This window comes from Lonchura striata, chromosome Z (assembly GCF_046129695.1).
Source record: "Lonchura striata isolate bLonStr1 chromosome Z, bLonStr1.mat, whole genome shotgun sequence".
In the NCBI taxonomy this organism is placed as follows: Eukaryota; Metazoa; Chordata; class Aves; order Passeriformes; family Estrildidae; genus Lonchura; species Lonchura striata.
This window is the reverse complement of record NC_134642.1, coordinates 85,027,913-85,048,129: the sequence shown is the minus strand read 5'-3', so window position 1 is coordinate 85,048,129 and position 20,217 is coordinate 85,027,913. Positions and strand designations below refer to the sequence as shown.

The 20,217-nt window shown below is 37.7% G+C and overlaps 1 protein-coding gene across 2 annotated transcripts in view; it reads right to left on the bottom strand.

Annotated features, from left to right (window-relative positions):
• Positions 1–20,217, bottom strand: part of EDIL3 (EGF like and discoidin domains 3) — a 238,745-nt gene that overhangs the window by 118,365 nt on the left and 100,163 nt on the right. For both annotated transcript variants that reach the window (XM_021551870.2, XM_021551869.3), the window contains one exon: positions 3,464–3,592. In XM_021551870.2, coding sequence (XP_021407545.1) covers positions 3,464–3,592 — 129 coding nt within the window. The remainder of the gene's footprint in view (positions 1–3,463; positions 3,593–20,217) is intronic.

Here is a 20,217-nt window from a genome sequence, read left to right as displayed (position 1 = left end):
TGAGCTCTCCCTGGAGCCTTCTCTTCACCCCCAGCTCTCCCAGCCTTGCTTCAGATGAGCCCTTGAAATAAATATTCATTCCAACCAGATAAGTAAATAATGGAGGAATATTTAAAGAACAGATTTGCTGTGGGTATCAGTGCAAAATCCAGTCCAGGCCTCTACCTGAGGCAGACTTTCCTGGTTTTGGGTACTTTATGAGTTTTGAAATGGGAAACTCTTTTTTTTTTTTTTTTTTTTTTTTTTTGCTGCTGGGTAACCAGAATACCACAGCCAAATAATATCAGTTTTGCAATAAAACAAGAATATTCAGTCAGTAAAATTGCTAATGATCTCTTTTATAGTTTACATACTAATTATTTACATGGGCAAAAGGTCAACAAATCTCAGAAATACTCACAGGGTGTTTGTTGATGTGAATGATAAAATAACAGCTTTGAGAATGTATCTTGACTGCAAAATCAATCACCTGGCTTAATTGATTTGGCAACAGAATATTAGACATGAAAGAAATCCAAGATAAAGAGCTTTGTACAAGAGAACCGTAATGTGGCTTTCGGAATTCTTGACAGTGTAGAAGAGACGTGCCTTGCAATGAGGTCATTTTAATTTATCTTTTTATGAAAAATTTGACAGACTTCTTACTTGATTTACAGTGAGTTCAGAATTGAATTGCTAAACTTCATGAAGCAGAGGAATTTGTGTCAAAGGAACGCTGTGAATTGAGCTAAGGTGATATTGTATATAAATGTTAAATTAAGTCCTCCACTGAAAATCCCACAATTCTCCCCCACTGCGGAGAGCTCTGTGGCTGCTTCTCACAGCTCCCTTTCCCAGAGACCCTCTGAACACCTGGATAGGGTATCTGAGTCATCATCCCATCCTAAATCAGATTATCAGAAAAGGACTAAATCTCATTCTCCCCCAAATAATAACTCTTTACATAAACTAGTCTTTTCTCAAAACACTTCAACTGCCTTCTGGGGTTGGGGTGAGCCTGGGTCAGCTGTGTGAGAGCTCTACTTTTGTCTTGAAGTTGACAGAAACACTCTTTGCTGATTATCAGGATCATTAACTAACATTATATACATTTATATTTTTAAAAGAATGATGTGGACCCAGCAAAAAAACTCTGATGAATCACTTTGTAATGCACCAGCTGTATGTTCCTTGCTCATTAATTAGGTGACAAAAGATGGCATTCCATCCAAAACTCATGCTCAGCAACGTGTTTTGCTTGATGAGAATTTGTGATATTGTTTATTTCTTTAACAAAGGTCAGCTCCTTTATATTTGATGGAAGAAATGTTGTGTGCCTCGCTGATGCCTCAGGTTTTAGCTTTCATATTTTCAGATTCTGTGCTGCTTTAGTGTGCAGTTATGAGCTTCTTACTAGGGGACAGTGAGCTCTCTGCACAGAGCAGGGAGACAAAACAATTCCTGCTCCAGCTGGGCACCAAGGACAAATGATCCAAACCTCAGCCCAGGAGCACCAACAGCGTGGGCTGGAGAGAGAAAAACAAGCAGGGTGGGACTGCCTGGGCTGGAGCTGGAATGGGACAATGAACTCCAAGGTGCCAATGGAGCAGAACTGATCCCAGGGAGAGCCCCGGGAGCACTCGTGCATTTTGGGACCATTTTGGGTCATTTGGGTTCATTTTGGGACCATTTTGGTTCATTTGGGTGCAGCCCTGGCTGGGCTCTGGTGCTGCCCAAGGTGGATCCATGGAGGAGATCCTTTGAATAAATCCCTACTTTATTCTTTAGCTCTGTCCAACCTCCGCTCTACCTTTACAAGGCACCAGTTTCTGGCAACTCAGATGGGATGAAGGTGTCTGGAAAACTCCCTGGACCAGAGCCAGAGGAACATCCAGGTCTTGCCATCAACGTGACAGGTCCCATGATGGAGCATCCCTGAGCACAGGTGTTCATGTGATGGAGTTTTTACACGAGCTCATCCATGTGCTGGACAGCAAACACTCATTTCCATGCTCCCAGTGGCGGAGATGGAAATGATTTAAATATTTTCACTAGATTAAATCAGTGGCATTGCCCCCATCACCCACAAAATTAACTGAGGGTGTTGCCAAAATTACTGGAATTGAGTATCCAACTTCCACTCTTTGGAGACATTTTCCTCTGAGTATTTAAGGGACATAACAAACATGAAAATGTTAGCTGAGCTGGACTGTATTGTTCTTGGATACTTCAAATTATAGACAAGTATCTAAATGGAGCAATTAATTCAGGTAGGCTGGATTCAGTGCTTAGTCACTGTGATCTGAATGACTGAACTAATTGCAGTTAGTGAAACTGGTTTCTTGACTATTTCCTTGAATTTTATACCTTCTGCAACAGCTGGCATCCACATCCATCAATAGCATAAGATTTTAAGAGCTGTGCTGCTTGCTCTTGGTTTAAGAACAATTCATGCATAAAATGGAAACCCCAAAATTTCTCTCATGAGCTTCTCCTCTGGCCAGCACGTGTTTTGAATGAGGTTTGCATGTGAAGAAAACCCCAGTTTCTATGAAAGTAACAGAAAATGCAGACTTCATTTGTAGTTTAGCACAAGACCTGCTCAGCTACTAGCAGATGAATATCCCTCACTAATTGGTTTTGATTGCTGGTGGGGTGGAGTGAGAAGTTGAAAAGCTCCTGACTCTGTGTTAGGACTACCCAGCAGTAACTAAAATATCCCTGAATTATCAGTGATGGTTCCAGCACAAATCCAAAACACGGGCCCACACCAGCTACTGTGAAGACATTGAACTCTGTTCCAGCCAAATCCAGCACACCCAAAATTTCTATCCCCACATGGTTCATTGTAGGTTCCTTAACAACACACTCTAAGATGAAGATACTGACCTGCTGTTCCAAATCTGACCTGAAAATAGGAAATACTCTCCAAATAAATTACAAAAATTAGAAAGAGATCAAGAAACTATATTTTAAGCAGGGTTAAGTTTACATGATGTAAGTCTTGAGGTTCTGCTTTTGAACTTAGATACTGTGATTCAAAATATTTCTTCATTATTTATAAAGACATAGGTAAAGAAAGATGTAGAAGACATATTTATCCAGAAATGTCAGGGTTTTTTCCCTTTTTTTTTTTGTTTTAGCATTAATCAAAGCAAACCCATAAACACTACTGAGATAAGAAGATAGTCCTACTATTTCAAATACGCTTCTGCATTAATTCCCTGCAAAATACATTTACCTTGTCCTTGCCATGGTCTAAAACCTGCATAGAAAATCATGTCCTGTTGTGTCCAGTGTGTTGCTAGTCAGGTCATTTTCTGAAGGCAGCAGCAGCAGCATTCTGTGGTATTAGCTTGCTCATAATATAAAGGCAGAGTCTGATATACTCCAGAAAACCAGATCCGATATTAATCCTTAACAGTGCAGGCAATAAAAAGGCTCTTATCTATAAATATAATAAAATTTACCATGTGGAACTTACTGTGCTGGCAGTGAATCCCATTAAATCCCTGTGGACATTTACAAACGTAGCCTATGAATGTGTCGCCTCGGTATGCTTCACTAATTTCACATATCCCACCATTATGGCATGGATTGGGAAGGCAGGGTCCTGAGAGAAGGGGGAAAAGAAAAAAACAGAGAGAGGTATGTACACATCCACAATAACAACCATAATAATTTCAGTCATTTATAAGCATTCATTAAGGAAATAAAATGCCTTACGCAGGCCTTTATATTCCACAAACTCAGTAAAATACACCCTTCACTTACTTCAGATAACTTGCTAGCACGGATTTTTATGAACAAGAAAAAAATATGCAGTATGTCACTACTCATTAATCATGGCATTAGCTTTTAATGTGAGAGAAGACAGGAGACAGTGAGGCTAAATCTTGCTCTTCTGTTAAAGATAACAGGCATTCTAGTTTTTGCGGCACTGAGGGAATAGGTATTAATCAAACATGCCTATCATGCACGGAGTGACATGTACAGTGTCCCTGAATGATCACTACATGTCAAGTTAGCAGTCTGAGGAGATCTTTGCTATGGCTCCAGGTGACTTTCTGAAATGTGAGTCTCTGGGCCAGTAGTTAGCAGCTACCAAACCAACTATTCTTTTCCACTCAGTGCCTCTGCAGACACCTGAAGATGATTTGAAAAATCTCTTCTGACTAAATTTTTGTTTTCCCAACATGCTACATGCTAGGATGCATAAATTGTCAGCACGGAGATCTGCTAGAATTGCAATTACTATAACTTTAAGTACCTTTGAAAAATGGAATTGTTTGACCTGAGGTCTAGAGTTTACTTATTTAACAGCACTGGAAAAGAGCTACTTACATTTTAATGTCTTACTAACACTACCCACAGCATGACTTCTACCAGAAGAAAACATTATTTTGATGATTTTTTTCCCAATCTCATTTTAAAGAAGTGGTAAACATTGTTTAGAAAGCCCCATGTGCAAGTTTGTCTGTGATTTGTAAATTCAATATAATGTTATTTGCAACCTGTGCCATGTACCCTGAAAGGTGATAACCACTGCTTTTTTGAAATGCAATGCCATAATCATTCATTTTAAATTGCACTTGAAAAAAAAAAAAATACCCAAAGCAAACAAAAGAGAAAAGAAATCTGGAGCATAATTTACTGACAACGAGAGCTGCGAATTTCAGAATCCCAGAATCACAGAGGTTGGAAAAGACCACCAAAACCATCAAGTCCAAGCTGTACCTGTTGCCCACCTTGTCCCCAGCCTAGAGAACATCCAGGAATTGCTGGGACACCTCCAGGGATGGGCACTCCAACCCTCCCTGGGCACTTCCAAGGCCTGAGCTCCCTTTCCATGGGGAAATTCCTGCTGGTTCCACCCTGAGCTGCCCTGAGGCCGTTCCCTCTGCTCCTGTCCCTGTTCCTGGAGCAGAGCCCGACCCCCCGGCTGTCCCCTCCTGTCAGGAGCTGTGCAGAGCTCCAGGTCACCCCTGAGCCTCCTTTTCTCCAGGCTGAGCCCCTTCCCAGCTCCCTCAGCCTCTCCAGCCCTTTCCCAGCTCCGTTCCCTCTCTGGCCACGCTCCAGCCCCTCCATTTGTTGTTTGAGTAGCCCAGAGGTGCCCCAGGATCTGGTGTGGTCCCTCAGCAGTGCCAGCACAGGAACAGTCACTGCCTGTGGCTGGCACTGAAACGTAAATTTTAAGGAATTTAGAGATTTTAGAGCAGCTAAGATTTTAGTTAGAAATAAGCCTTACTAGAGTTAATTAAAATAATAATAATAAATGAGTAGGCCTTGATGAAGTTAAGAGTTAGTAGATAACTAATAATTGATTGCTCGTCAGCACAATGTTTAGTTAGCTGGGTTTATAATGAAGAATACACAAACTGACAAAGAGCTTTTAGGAACATAAGACAATTGTGGCCTCCTCTGTTCTGAAACCAACTGAAGACAAAAAATGGGAGTTCTACTAAGAGTTCATTTGTCATATTTGCCTTGAAAAGGTAGAAAGGTCAGAACGAGGAAGACTTCATTGACTTCCTCATTTTGGGACCCCTCCCCATGAAAGGGACCACCGACGCATTTCAAGGAACAAACTACGCATGCTTAATAGCTTTTGGAGTAATTAGCATATGAAGTGGGGAATGGCATGTACCAAAATGATGAATATGTATTTGTATTTTGTGTATTAAATACTTGTATGGATAAAAAGACTCTGTAATCACCTGGAAGGTGTGGTGTGGATTTGGGAGCTGTCCTGCATGCTGTCCGGCGTCGACTAAACATACACTTTCTAACTTTAAACTGTTAGAGAGTTTTTATCCGTCACATTTGGATATTGGTACTAGATCAATATCCATATTTTTTCAATAAATCAGCACGGCCCAGGGGCCATCAGCCTCTTGCCCTCCTGGGCACCCTGGGCTTGTGTCCAGCTGCAGTCACAGCACCCCCAGGGCCTGACCCAGCTTTGCAGCCCCTCCGTGACCTGACAAATCCCCTTAGTGAACCAACAAATGAATTAATAGAATGATTTAGACTTTAAAGACCTGTAAATTCAACGTTTCTGGGTGCCTGTCTTGTTCATGTTTTCAATTACAAGCTGAGGTTTGAAAGATTCTCGCAGCAGCTCCATTCATCCAGATGTCACACCAGTGAACACCGCGCTCTCCAAGCAAGTATTAATTTGCAAAGCATAAAAATTAACTGAATGATGAGGATGTCAGAACATATTCCTCAGTTATTGCTGCCCATGTGGTTATTGCAAATTGAGAAGCCACGCAGGTGCACATTTCTATTACGAGTGTTGTCATCAGCCTGTTCCAAGACACAGCCCTGCAGAGGTTTTGATCGTGTACATCATTAAACACGGGCTATGTCTCACTGAACCAAAAAAAACAACAGACATGAACGTACTGCAGATAATTCCAAATGGCATTATCAGCAAAAAAGGGGCAAAAATCGTGAAGATGGAAAGAAGGAGGATGGCTGCTGCCTGATTTGCCTCTTGCCACACACACTCTGTATTAGAATTTAGAAGTCGTGGTACACTGCATTCTTAATTTTGGGGAGATTCATGTCTTTAAATTATTACTACTTCATGAAATCCTTCAGTATTTCTCCTTCACAATAATTTGTGAAGAAACCTGTCTAATAATTTGCACTTTTAGCCTCCCAATAAATACAAACTGTGGGTTTGTTTTTATTCCCAAGCCTCTATCACAGTGCTGCAGTTTGGGGAGTACCTGCAGGCAGCCTCATATGTTAATTGTTTCTATGCAAGCAAGATCTCTAATCTTCCAAGAACAATAAATCTTCTAAAAATTACTTTCCCATTTTGCTTTCTGGTTTCTCTGTATGGCTTGTTAAGCACACATTCAGCCTACTTTCATTGATTTTCTTTATATTTTGCATTTCCTCAGATCAGTCCAAACTGCAAAGGCTTAAAAGGTCATTTGAGGTGCATTGTGATAAATATACTGGTGCATGACAGTATTTCTAACTAATGTTTTTCTTCTATGAAGCCTTTCTTCTGGGAAAAAAACCCAAACAAAACACACACCAACAATATGATTTTTTTTTTCCTGAGTATGGTTATGGACAAATAATATCACTATTTTCAATATAAATGTTGAGTATTTTGTTTTGTATATTTTTGTTTGCTTTTGTTGTTGCTGTTCATAGAAACTGGTAGTTCAAAGATTGTTTTTAGAGAAACAAAACATCCTCATTAATTGCGCTCAAATTAAAAAATGATAGTCACATAGTTTGGACTAGTTAACATTTATTAATTGATAAAGACATGGGTTAGACTAACTCTGTGTTTTAAATTAATGCATGATTGAAAATTAAAAAGCCTGTGCCACCCTACCACTGCTTCTCCTAATTCTTCAAAGGACCAAAATTTAAGTTCACACATTGAGCTTATTTAAATTACATGAACACCTTAATAGGATTCCTCAAAATTAATTACATAGTTAATTAATTAATTTTTAACTGAGTTTTAACAGGATCCCTGATGCTGTTTATGCAGATTTAATGTCTTGAAGGATCTGGGGCCTAATCCTGCCATTGTTCCACTGAAGCACCAAAAATGTAATGTGCAAGATCTGGGCACAGATGGCACATGAGGAGAGTCCCAGCCAACTTCCATAGGGATGTCTAGGCTTTTAAACACCATGGTACTAAATTCTGGATAATCAATTCCGTGACAGCCTGATTAATATGGTCTGTAACTCAGATCTATGGCAGCAAGTCCAAAAATATAATTTCTTACAAAAAAAACCCCAAAAAAACCCAAAAACACGAACCAAAAAAATCCCAACAAACTAACCAAAAAAACCCCTCAAAATTGAAAAAAACCAACGAAATAACAATCTGAATATGTCAACTAATTTTCAAAAACAGTGGACTCCAGGGATCGATTGGGTTTTTTAAATCAATAGTGGTGTAATACTTTTACAGGTAATCTTTAAGTGGCTTCCAACACAAAGAGAACAACAACATTTGATCAATATTAATGAGCAGAGGAATTCAATGGTGTGGTTTCCAGGCATTTTTATCCATGTTCATATAAAATAATGTCAGCAAGATTAATTGTGCACTCAAAGTAATAGATCTGTTCACTTTGCTGCTCTTTTGAGTCCTTCTTTGTTCAGTTCCAGGGGTATCAGCCAACATAATAAGTATAGTCCAAAATACATCATCCTGTTATTCAATTGAAATCCCATGCTGTTTTTGAAAAAAATATTGAAAGTTAACTTAAAGCATAGCGGGTTTTAAATTTTAGATGTTCTTACGAAAACCTCTGAGACTTCATAGATATATGAATCAAATAAATGCATCCTCAGCAGAGCTGCAAAGGGGCTCAAGGCAGAACCATGTTATCTGTTTTCTCCTTTGACAAGTAGGGTCAACGAAAAAATAATAATCAAACCTTGTATCATGCCATGCTGCAGTGAACTGCATATTTGAGAGAAACCATGAGTTTGTCTAGAGAAGATAAAGCCAAGAAAGCAAGAAAAACAGTTCCCTGATAGCCATCTGCCTCTGAAAAAAAACATCATCAGCGTTTGTTTTTGCCAAATATAAAATCTGCTGATGCTCTGGTGGGAAGGACATAAAAAAATTACAGGGGATGTCATTAAACATGAAATCAACATCAGGCCATCTTCATCACACAGTTGGATTCCCCTAGTTCAAAAGTGTGCTAAAACAGGTGATCAAAAGTCAAAGTCCTCTTTCTCTTAGTAAGTCAAGCTTAAGTAACAAATATAAAAAAGTATAAGGAGAAAATAAAGGAAAAAAAAGCGTACTTCAATGGAATGAAACACACAAATTAACCACATTTTCACAAATAAAATCAAGTAAAATGAAACAAAAAAATGTTAACAGTTTTGATGATATTAATCCATTTTCTCTTCATGTAGAAATGCTATGACTTTAATGAAAACCACTAAATTAGATATTGACCTTAATAAGCATCAAGGTAAAGATACAAAGCTAATTGCTTCATTTATTTTGTGGAGTACTATGAAGTAGGATTAATAGATAATGTTATTCTGATGATATAATAAGCTGCATATCCCAGCAAATCAAATATTGTGAGCTATCATCAGACTAATAAAACGTATCAAATAATTTTATTTTCCATTTTAAAGAAAAGTACTCTCCAGCTGCCTGCCTTTGTAGCATCAGCTTTTCTTTCTTGGTTTTAAGTGAATGTCAAATAGGGTTTTCCCCCATCTGATAAATTGAGATCTTCACCAGAGATCTCTCACACGGTTTTAACATCAGTAGTTGGGAGTTTTACCCTCTGTGTTTGGATAATACATGACACTTTATGTGCTTCTTCTGCCAAAGCAAAACCTCCAAAGCAAGCAGTGACAGAGCTCACTTAGCAGGAGCTCCTGTATTTTGGAATTACTGTGTGCAAAGGCAGCCAGCGTCACAAACAAGTTATTTAAACTTTATGGGAAGGCAAAGAAGAAGACAGCAGAATGGCACAAGATGCCCATGGTGGGGGAGTTAAGGATTTTCACACTGAATTAGTGCTCAGTGTCCAGGTCATCCAACCCTGCACTGCCTCTGCTCAGCAGTTCCCAAAGATGAACCATCCCGCCGTGGAAATAAGAAAAAAAATCTACATTAGATATTTTACAAATACTTGTGATGAGCTTAATTTACGAGTCTTTATAATTGACATGATTTTCTAAGTGACATGTATGTTTCCTTCACACGGACGATGGACCACATTTTTTTCAGAGGTACACTGACCTTCTCATTTCCTCATCACCTTTTTAAAAATTCAAAATGTATTTTTGAAAGGTCTGCCCCTTCCAATGTGAGATTGCAGAATTCACGCTTCAGCAGGCACAGATCCAAAGCATAACTTAATCCTATTCAAAAGGGACCATCTTCCACAGAGACACACAGAAAATTCAAATTCATCAGGTATGCCCCTACAGGTTCTGGAAGAAAAATGCACAAAAAGGCCAGAAATATAACAAAAGCTTCCGAGGGTCTCTGATCTTCCTCACATTTACTGCTTTGGTTGTTAATTCAATATTATTGTGAAGACTATGCCCAGCACAGAGGCTGTTTTTGAATGCCCCCAGGTGCCTGCCTTGCAGTACAGTTTGGGGACATTTGAGGAGCACATTCCCAGCAGATGTGCTGCTGACCTTCTGAAGGCACTGCAATCATGAAAATGTCTTCTAGACAGCCTGCTCATTCTGCCACTAAAGCATTAAGTATTAAAATATTAAAGTATAAAGCATCAGCAGTAATGAACTAATACTTTGTAGTCCAGTATTTGCTCCTTCTCACTCAAAAATATTTATTTTTTTTTTATTATTTAAAAGTAATTCTGTGTTAAAAATGTACATAAACATCTAAATATTTTAGGGCCCAAATCCAGTTATACTGGTGCACCATGACAAAATGATTATAAAGATAATAAAGATAATATTTATAGTATTTTGAACTAACTCATCTTTCAAAGCTTCTGAAATGTAACAAGAAATTCTCCCTTGCCCAGGACACTCAAATGTTTGTAAAGAGAAAAGGAAATAAACCAAATCACAACAGCTCCTTCCTACCCTCCAAAAAATTAATTTTTGAATTTGCTACTGGTGCTTCTATTTCACTGCTGGGAGACATGTGTAGTTTGCATCAAGAGATACAAACTGACCTACACCTTGCTTTTTTTTTTTTTTGTTATTTCAACCTGGAAAGAATAGGCACATCATTCACAGTTTATGTGGAATATTGATAACAATAACTGATTACTGGATGTTATTCCAGTTAATGCATGAAAGCAGAGAAAGTAATTAGATGACACGCACTGTCATCTCATGAACATTTCCAAAATATCAGATCTGGAGGAAAAAAAAAAATTAAAAAATCTGTTCAGCCTGGCTTGTAAGTGAATTAGTAGTGTATTAAATTCTATCTGCCTATATATTCATTATAAACTAATGGCAGAGATCCAGACTTAATTGCACTGTGATTAAATATTTATCTTGTTTTTAATGCAGCAAATGGAGCGTGTTGATTATAATGATCAAGGTGTCTCCATCTGGATGCAGCAAAAGATAAAGTTCACCCCCTGAGTGCAAAATGGCTTTTGGGTCATTTCTGCACATTTCCCTCCAATTCTATTCCATTCAATTCTTCTACAGGGAAGAAATTTAACCTGATCCTCCAGCCAACTCCCATCCTTTTTTGAGCTGAATAGCTAGGATAGTTTCTGAAAAGAAGCAATTTGTACTCAATGGATATACAATGCTTTTCCTTAACAGTCTTAAACTTCACACCCAAGCCTTTGATGGCAAATTGTACCCAAATCTGAGGCATGGTGAGTGTGCCAGGCACTGTAGTGATTTAACAGAGGGTGAGACATGAAAATACTCTAAAATTGGGGAAAGTGTTCAATGCACTACATTTTCCCCAAGTCCTCTTCCATTATTTCACTTTGTATTCCTCAGCTTTCAAGGCTAAGAACTTTCTTTGCCAATTTTCAATGCTGTTTTTCACTGCTTTGTACCTTTTGCCACCTAAATACGTGTTTCTGAATAATGCCCACAGTATTCTTCCCACACCAGCTCCCCCATAAACCTCCTTAGCAAGTGTTAATGTCAGACCTGCTCTGCATCTCTCTGCACCACCCTTCACAGGAGGAGTTTATCTTCCCAGGGAACACCTGATCCGTTTACAGAAAATACATTTCCAAAGCCTCTTCCTCCTCCTTTAAATTTCCACCCAGGCAGCATCATTGCTGTTTTTCTCATAGGTGATGCTTTTTCTGTCACTGACTTCTCCCAGTCTTTCTGACCCATCTGTGGCGTCTTGTTTGCTACACTCCTTTTGTGATTTACTCTGTCTCATTAAAACTAGATTAATTTTCCAAAATACATGAGAAATATTTTCCAAATTTAATTTTCAGTTGATTCTGGTTTACATCAAACAGAAAAAAACCCAAACAAACAAAAAAAAATCCACCCTTTGAAAACAGAGAGAATAATTTTGTAAAAACTTTGCTGAAGGACTGCAGACTTTAATTTTTAATCCTAAAATATTCAAAGAAATATTAGATTAGATTTCAGTTGGGATGTCTGGAAGATTTAGTTCAAAAGTGCAGTCCTGAAAAAGCTAATGTCTACAGATTCTGCATTAAAATAAACTCTCCAAATCCATTTTCTACATGACTGAAACAAATCCATGTCTCTGTTTACTGCACTGGTAATGCCTTAAATAAAACAGACCCAGCAATAAAAAAACTGTATATTGTTTTGTATCTAATTCAGAACCTCACTAGAAATTGAGATTTTTGTGCAACAGTGTTATTTTTATCATCATAATTCTTGTCATCATATATGAATGTCATTTTTTATTGTTTCACTGACCTTTAAACTGCCAATGATGGGGACTCCCCATTCTTTTTTGCCTCTGTAACTGGGAAATGGAAAAGAAACCTGCAAAGATTATGTGAACCTTAATTATAATAGCAAATAGAATAAATCCAGTTAGTCCTCTTGCTGAGGATTCCAGTGGGAACTAAAAAATGCCACAGCCTAAACTTAGGCTGTTCATATTTATATGAGTCAGATCCTAATTACTAGTGTTGCATTAATGACACAGAAACAGTAGAAGGGATTCTCAGAGGGTGGTTATCCTCAGGACATGAAATATTATTAAAAAGTGATGAAAGAGAATCCCTAAATGTGAAATATATACAGTCCAAACAGGTATAAAGTTGTCCACAGCAGAAACCAAGGGAAATAGACAAGAGTTACACACCAGTCACTTATTTCCCTGAGGATGTGGGACAGAGGAAACAAATCCTTTCCTCTTCCACTCTTTTTCCCAAACTGCCATCGAACCCTGATATTTCTATGTAAAAAAACCCCAACCCTAAATCCTACTGAATTCTAGATCCTGTCACTCTTCTCCAACTCTTTCTCCTTTTCTAGCTAGTCCATCCAGCTAGGAAACCATTTCTCTTTTGCCTCCTCATCTCCCACTCCTGCTCCACATTGGTTTTTTGACAGCTCAGAAAACTTTGCTGATTGAGAATCCCAGCTTAAAATCACAACCCATGTTTGCAGTCAAGAGCCTTCAGCTTGGAAGATACGCAGCAGGATCACTTGAGATCTGCTTCCTTTGCACCAGCCACTCCCGCAGCACAAATTCAGATTAATTGCTTGTGATTAATGTGGTTTACACAAAGTCAGTTGCACCTGGATGGAAGAACTGACTTATTTTGGTGGTCAGTGGCAATGCACAGCAATACCACAGGCTGGTGTTTCCTCATTAGCTGTAATGCTTTAACTTCAAATTCCTGCTTGTGTCATTACACACAGTGTTAAATTTTTTAATAAGGAGTTCAAGCACTCAGCACAGGTAAATTTTGCCTTCAAGTACAGCTTGAGCTGTAGCCTTCCCCAGGGAAGTAATTAATTCCTTTAGGGAATTGGAATGGCAGACTTCCACTGGACATCTTGCCCAACAGCCCCTAAAAGAGCCAAAAAAGATTAAAGTGATAAAAAGATGTTACTGTTTATTGAAGGTCCTCCAGGTGCACTTATGGCCAAAAGCACTTGTGATACAGGGCTTTGACACTTTTATCAGTTTATCAAATTAGCATAATTTATGAGACTCTCCAATTAGAAGTAAGTTTAATATGGTAACCCCCCCCCCTCCTTTGTTTTGACCTCCTACTGAATAAACTGTAGAATGATACAGCAATACTTTACAGAGTTACAAATATATGAAAAAAATATATAAAAATGAAAAATATTTTGGCATCAGAGCCATAGAGCCTTTCCTGGTATCCACCCTTAGCTGTGTCTGGGTAGCCTGCATCCAACTGCATGACTTAAAACAGTTTGAGGCAAAAAACTTGTTTTTAATTTCTTAGGATGTTATATTGTATTGGCTGTATTGTTCTATAAAAGTTTTGAGATGGAAATAAGACCTGATGAGAAATAAATTGGTTTAGACCTTCTCTCCCTGCCCCTGCTCACAGGAGGTTAGAGAACACACAGCTGGCAGGATGCTTGATTTGTGTTTTGTTTAAAAAAAGAAAAGCCCAGCATTACTGCTTTGGAGGGGAAAAAAAAACAGTAGAAATATTTTGTCATTTAGGAGGCTGGATTAAAAAAATAAAATTGGTACATTTTTGGTCAACATGGAGAGATAGTGAAGTACTCTTTCCCTTAGTGTATATTAATAAATAAAGTGTTCTGCAGTTTGAACAGGATGAAATTCTGTCGAGAAGTCAAAACTAATGAAATTCATGAATAACTGTAACACTGACTTGTAATATTACTGTAGAGTGTTAATTCATGCTTTGTTAAAATACAGTGCTGCAGGCAAATTGAATACATAAATCTTTACCCAGACTTTTTTTTTGGGTTGTGCCTTCTTCCTTGTAGCTATTGCAGCCATTCCAATAAAACTTCAGGAATTCCAAGGCATTTCTCAGCTTATTTGACACAAATAACTTTCAAAGTATATATATATATATATATTCATGTTAACATATTTTTAGTAATAGACAACTGGACATTCATGGGAGCATGCTACAATTGGAATTACATCTGTGTTCATAATTGGAGCATATTACAATTTCAGAATTGTTATTTTTTATCCCAACAGTTGCCATACAGCCACAACTCCCATGGCAGCCAGCAGAAGTTGTGTCTTGAATAAGAACTGGACTGGGAAATCTTTTGGCCTTTTTACTTATCTTCAGTCACTCTGACAATTTTAATTTAGCATTTTATTGCTTTACAGTGCTGTGGATCACGTGTAAATGGTTTTGCCATGATTCTGTTTTGAAGCCACATGGCATTTATTTCTAAGACTGCTGTAGACAATAGAAAAAAAAAAAAGAGAGAAGAAAAAATAAATACAAAAATAGCTGTTTCCAAAATATTTTTTTTTAACTACTACTAATGTATATATATGATTACTCAATACACAGGCAGCTGAATGCCACATATCATTCTTTTGTCAAGCCTAATAATGGACATTCATGCTCTCAGGCAAAGCACAGTTTATCTAAAAGACTTCCAGTAGAAAAAAATCAAAAAGCATTTTAATTGCATTACCAAAACTTAAAATTAATATTCATTAAGAAAAGAATCTATTCCATTTCTAACACAAAAGAAAACAGGAAGGTCATGGCTCTTGCAAACAGTGATTGCCATATGGAAAGTCAATATATGAGTAAAAATGATGTGAATGAAGTGGTGCATATTTGTTACTGCAAGAAATCATCTCAGAAGTTGCTGTATATGTGCAGAAATCCCCATGGTCCTGTCTGAGTGAACTCATTCAAGCCTTGCCTTGATATTTCCATGCCCCTAAAGCAATTTGTATTCTCTTTATGATAAGAAATGCATCTGAATTTTACCTGTAATGTTGTTTCAGTGATACAATTTAAAGAGGGCTGTTTAGTCTCGCCCAATATTAGTGACAAGCAGCATTTTACTGTTAAAATAATGTCAAATCTTACTTCAACATTTTTTTTTTCTGTTCAAGCTATAAGAGATTTCAAAGATTTCAAAATACAAGGTCCTGATTATACAATCAGCCTCAAAGGAGGCTGAATTTAACAAAAGTACCAAATTCTCTCAGTTCAGCCATGCTCTCTGTACTTTGCCACCTGCCAGGGAGATTTTCCTTGGCATTTCCTCCAGGCTTTCTTTAGAAGCCATCTAACCTGCTTAAACATAAGTTTTTTAACTCTCTGATGTAATAAAATATTAATTACTGAAAAGGTGTGGTTGTGAGAATTAATAATTTAAATTATATTTATATTTATTTTAATTAATAATTTTGTTCATTTGAACAGGAACAGATTTTCTACTGCTATTCAATGTATTTTTTGCCTCCTGAATGATGTGCAATACAAAGCTTTGGCAACTAAAAATCTCTTAAATTTGCACTGTAAAGGAGTGACATTAGTTCATCAATATATATCTATTTCCACAGTCAATCTAGTGCTGTCAACATGGTTATAAGACTGTTTGTTTAAATCCAAAGAAAGCATAAAGTAAGCTTCCTTGTGATGTTATTTTTTTATTAGAGTCCTTTTCATCAGGCTTGTTAACCAGCTACTAAATCCTCAACCAACCACTAATTCTGCTTGGTTTTCTTTCATTAGTATCTGCTTCTTTTTATTTCACTTTCCATCCATTTAATGGCAGGATGAGAATCTTTAGTGAAGCATAATCACAAAACTTTACCAGAGAAGACAGTTTCTTCATCTCCACTCCAACTTTCAACCCACATTCCCACCAAATTCCCCTTCCTATTGGCAGCATGTATCCCATGGCATGGCAGGAGAGATCAAGGAGCTGAACCAAGTGAACACATTTTCTCCATCAGGAAAATTGCATTATGGATGAAAATTTCATTATGGAGCCCATCAGGTAAATTGCATTATGGACATTCATGGGAGCACGTTACAATTGAAATTACAACTGTGTTCATAATTGGAGCATATTACAGTTTTCAAAATTGTTGTTTTTATCCCAATATTTGCCACACAGCCACAACTCCCCAGCAGAAGTTGTGTCTTCAATAAGAACTGGACTGGGAAATCTTTTGGCCTTTTTACTTATCTTCAGTCACTCTGACAATTTTCATTTAGCATTTTATTGCTTTACAGTGCTGTGGATCACGTGTAAATGGTTTTGCCACGATTCTGTTTTGAAGCCACATGGCATTTATTTGTAAGGAAGACTACTGCAGACAATAGGAAAAAAAAAAAAAGAGAGAAGTGAAAAAAACCCAAAAATATCTGTTTCCAAAAATAATTTTTTGTACATATAAGGGAAGGGCCAGCCAGAAATGTGTGAAGGAAACAACCCTGGCCACAGGGACAGCCCCAAGCAGATATCCCACTGCTGCCTTTCTCTCTGCATCCCTGCCATCCGACCCACTCCCTCTGTGCCCATGCTCAAATTTTTAATCCCATTTATTTTTTGCTTGTCAGCTTCCTTCCCCAAGATTTTCCCCTCTCAGTTTTCACCAATTCTTGGATGAAAATCTGTCCTTTCTATCAGCAGAGGGTTTGGTCATGTTTGGTCTTTTCACAGAATGTCAGAATCGATGGGGTTGGAGGAAACCTGCAGAAGCAGGAGTCCAACCTGTGACCAATCCCAACTTGTCAAATTGACCAGAGCACTCAGTGCCTCATCCAATGCGGTGGTTTACTTCCAAAACATTGTGTCTCCCCCCAAAAAATAATGGGTTTTTTTTGTTTATTTTTCCTGTGTTTCAAATCTACTTGTCCAAAGTACAGAAGACTCAAAGGAGCAGCAGCTTACTGAGGTCCCTGCAGCAAACAGAACAAGTAGCTCATTCATCTTTTCATTCCCTCTCCATCTTCTGAGGATGAAGAAATAAATACCAAATAATAATATTTGGATTTTTTTTTTATTCATTTCTCTCAGCTACCCAAAGCTAGAGCTAGTCCTGCCGTTTTTATCTGTCCTGGCAAAGACTAGGCACCTGCAAAATCTCTTTTTTGGGGAACACGGCTTCCCAGATGGGAACAGCTGTGTAAAACTACCCTGTTGATACAGACCTCATAGAAATACAGAATTTGGGTTGTGACTTTAAATTTAATCACCCAGTGCAACCCCCTGTCATGGGCAGGGACACTTTTCACTAAGCCAGGTTTCTCAGACCTTCAACCTAGCCTTGATCAGTCTGAGGCAGATGCCTGGCATGAAAAGCTTCATCTTCATCTGGGAAAATTTCTCCCTCAAAATTCAGGTAAGAAAGGAAAAAGTGGATGGAAGGGAAAGTTCATGACAGAAATCAGTACCTGGTTTAGGGGATACCATACATTTGTACACTGGGATGAATATTGTATAACCACCACAAATAACCACAATATATTGTATGATAACCACAAATATTTGTACACTGGGATGAATATTGCACAACCACCACTCTCTGAAACTGTGCAGATTGTAGAAAAATGCCCATGCTTGAGTTTCTCATGCAGCTGCCAGCACTGCGGGCTGATTTGAAACTCCCAGCTCACTTTTTTGTCAGTCTTGAAAAGAAGTGAGCACTTTTGCCAAATTGTGTTATTTTTATGATATGTGGATGGACAGTCACTAAGGGATGGCTAAAAATACAAATTAATTTTCATTCCTGACCTAAGCAAGATTTCCAGTTTTTAAATGTGACAGGCTGATCCAATAGCCTTCAGTGCCACCTGGCATCTAGGACTATTTTTACTGCATAAGCCTCATTTCCATCAGAATGGGGTTCAATATGACCTTTACATAATTTTCTGATTTAGTCTATATTTTGCTTGGAATAGATGGAAAAGTAATTAGCAAGCTAGCTCCAGGCACTGGAAAAAAAATAAAATATGCAGTTGGAGAAGAAAAAATGAAAAGGAATTGCTACAAATGCGTAAACCAAGTTCACCAAGACAGTAAATCTGTGGTACAGTCCCTGGGGGAATGGCAAATCCTTTCCCTTAGAATAATTCTGGAAGATGATTTCCCTCTTTGAAATGTGTGAAATGGAAGAGCTTTGCACACCACAGCAAAATCACTGTGGCCCCAAAGACAGCCTGGGAGCTGTCACAAAACCACAGCTCCAGATCCTGCTGTGCAGTGGGCAGGAAACTGAAGTCCTTGAGACTTGACCAGACACATCCTTGATGCTTTGAGGGTGACACGGAAAGCAGATTAAACATGTCATGCTTTTATTTTTAAAGTTTCATTTTGATAATTTGGGAAAAAAATAAAAGAGAGAGAGAAAAATCTGGTTTGGTTTCTCTTTTCTGATCTTCATGGAATCATAAAATCATAAAATAGTTTTGGTTGGAAGGGACCAAAAAGATCATCCACGTCCAAAAGTCATCATGGTAACCATTAAAGAAGGCATGTTTTTTTCTTTTTCTTCTTTTTTTCTTTTTCCCTAATTAATAAAATTATCTTAATAATGCCTCTCTGGGCATTATTTTCACAGAGAAGACCCTTTGAGAAGCCCAACTCCAAACCTACATCAGTTAAATATTTTAAGGACAAACACATGGTATAGTTATTATATAAGGACAATTTTCATGTAAATATTAATGCCAGTACAATCTCAAATGTTTTTAATTTCAATTCTTAGCCTCATTCTCTGAGAACCAAGGACAAGTGCCCAGAGCTTTAACCAAGTGGATCCCACCCGCTCTTTGATGAGCAGGGCAGCACCAAATGGCAAAAAGCATTTTCTGACATGAAGCAAGGAAAGAAATGGAAAAAATTGATTACAATATTCACCTGTTCAAGAAAATATCCATCTAATATTTGAATTATAGAACTATGGGCTGGTTTGGGTTGTGAGGGGCCTTAAATTCCAAGTGCCACCCCTGCAAAACCAAGGCAATATGTTTTGGTATCCCTGTTCTAAAAGTTTCTTAAACACAATAGAGTGAGGTAAGAAAACAAACACCAGAGAAACCTGGAGTTCTCCTAGCAGAAACAAAACAAAGCATGTAACTTGTGTTTTGATTTTTATTCTGGAATTTAGATTTCATGTAGTGCTTAATACTATGCTCCTAGAGTAAGGGTAATGGGTAAGTAAGTAAGGGTAAACTCAATAGTTTTAGATCTCTCTCATGAATTTTTGATAACTGTAATTATTCATCCTGGAACTTTTGGTCTTCCATTGTAATTATTTTCTAAAATTCTCTTAATTTCCTTTAATGAAATAAACTTAATTCTATAAATTTTTACAGCAGAAGTCTCTTTCATTTGATAAGACATTTTCAACTTCTATTCTTTCTCAAAAGCAATTTGCACCCCCCCCCCCCCCATTTTATTTGCTTCTCTAAGAAAAACGTGCTAAAATAACTTTCATATAAGTTGAAATTCTAAATAACCAGGGAATGGGTGAGATATCACACGGAATTTTGGAAAGGCAATATAATTTTCCTTAGATGAACAAAAATTCAGTGCACCTTATATACTCTGCCACAATGTTGTTGAAGGGATTATTTTTGAGTAATGTCTTTGAAGAAGGAGACCCTGTCATGTAGTGAATCTTTAATCTCTACAACACCTAAACAACAGGCAATAAGACAACAGCAAAACTCACCCTGTGAAAGAGATTTTATTACCATGAAACTTTAAATGTGTTTGCATATGTTAAATAGATGGGATGCAAAGACGAAAACGCCATGTTTCCTAAAACATTATGATTAAAAAAAAAAAATTA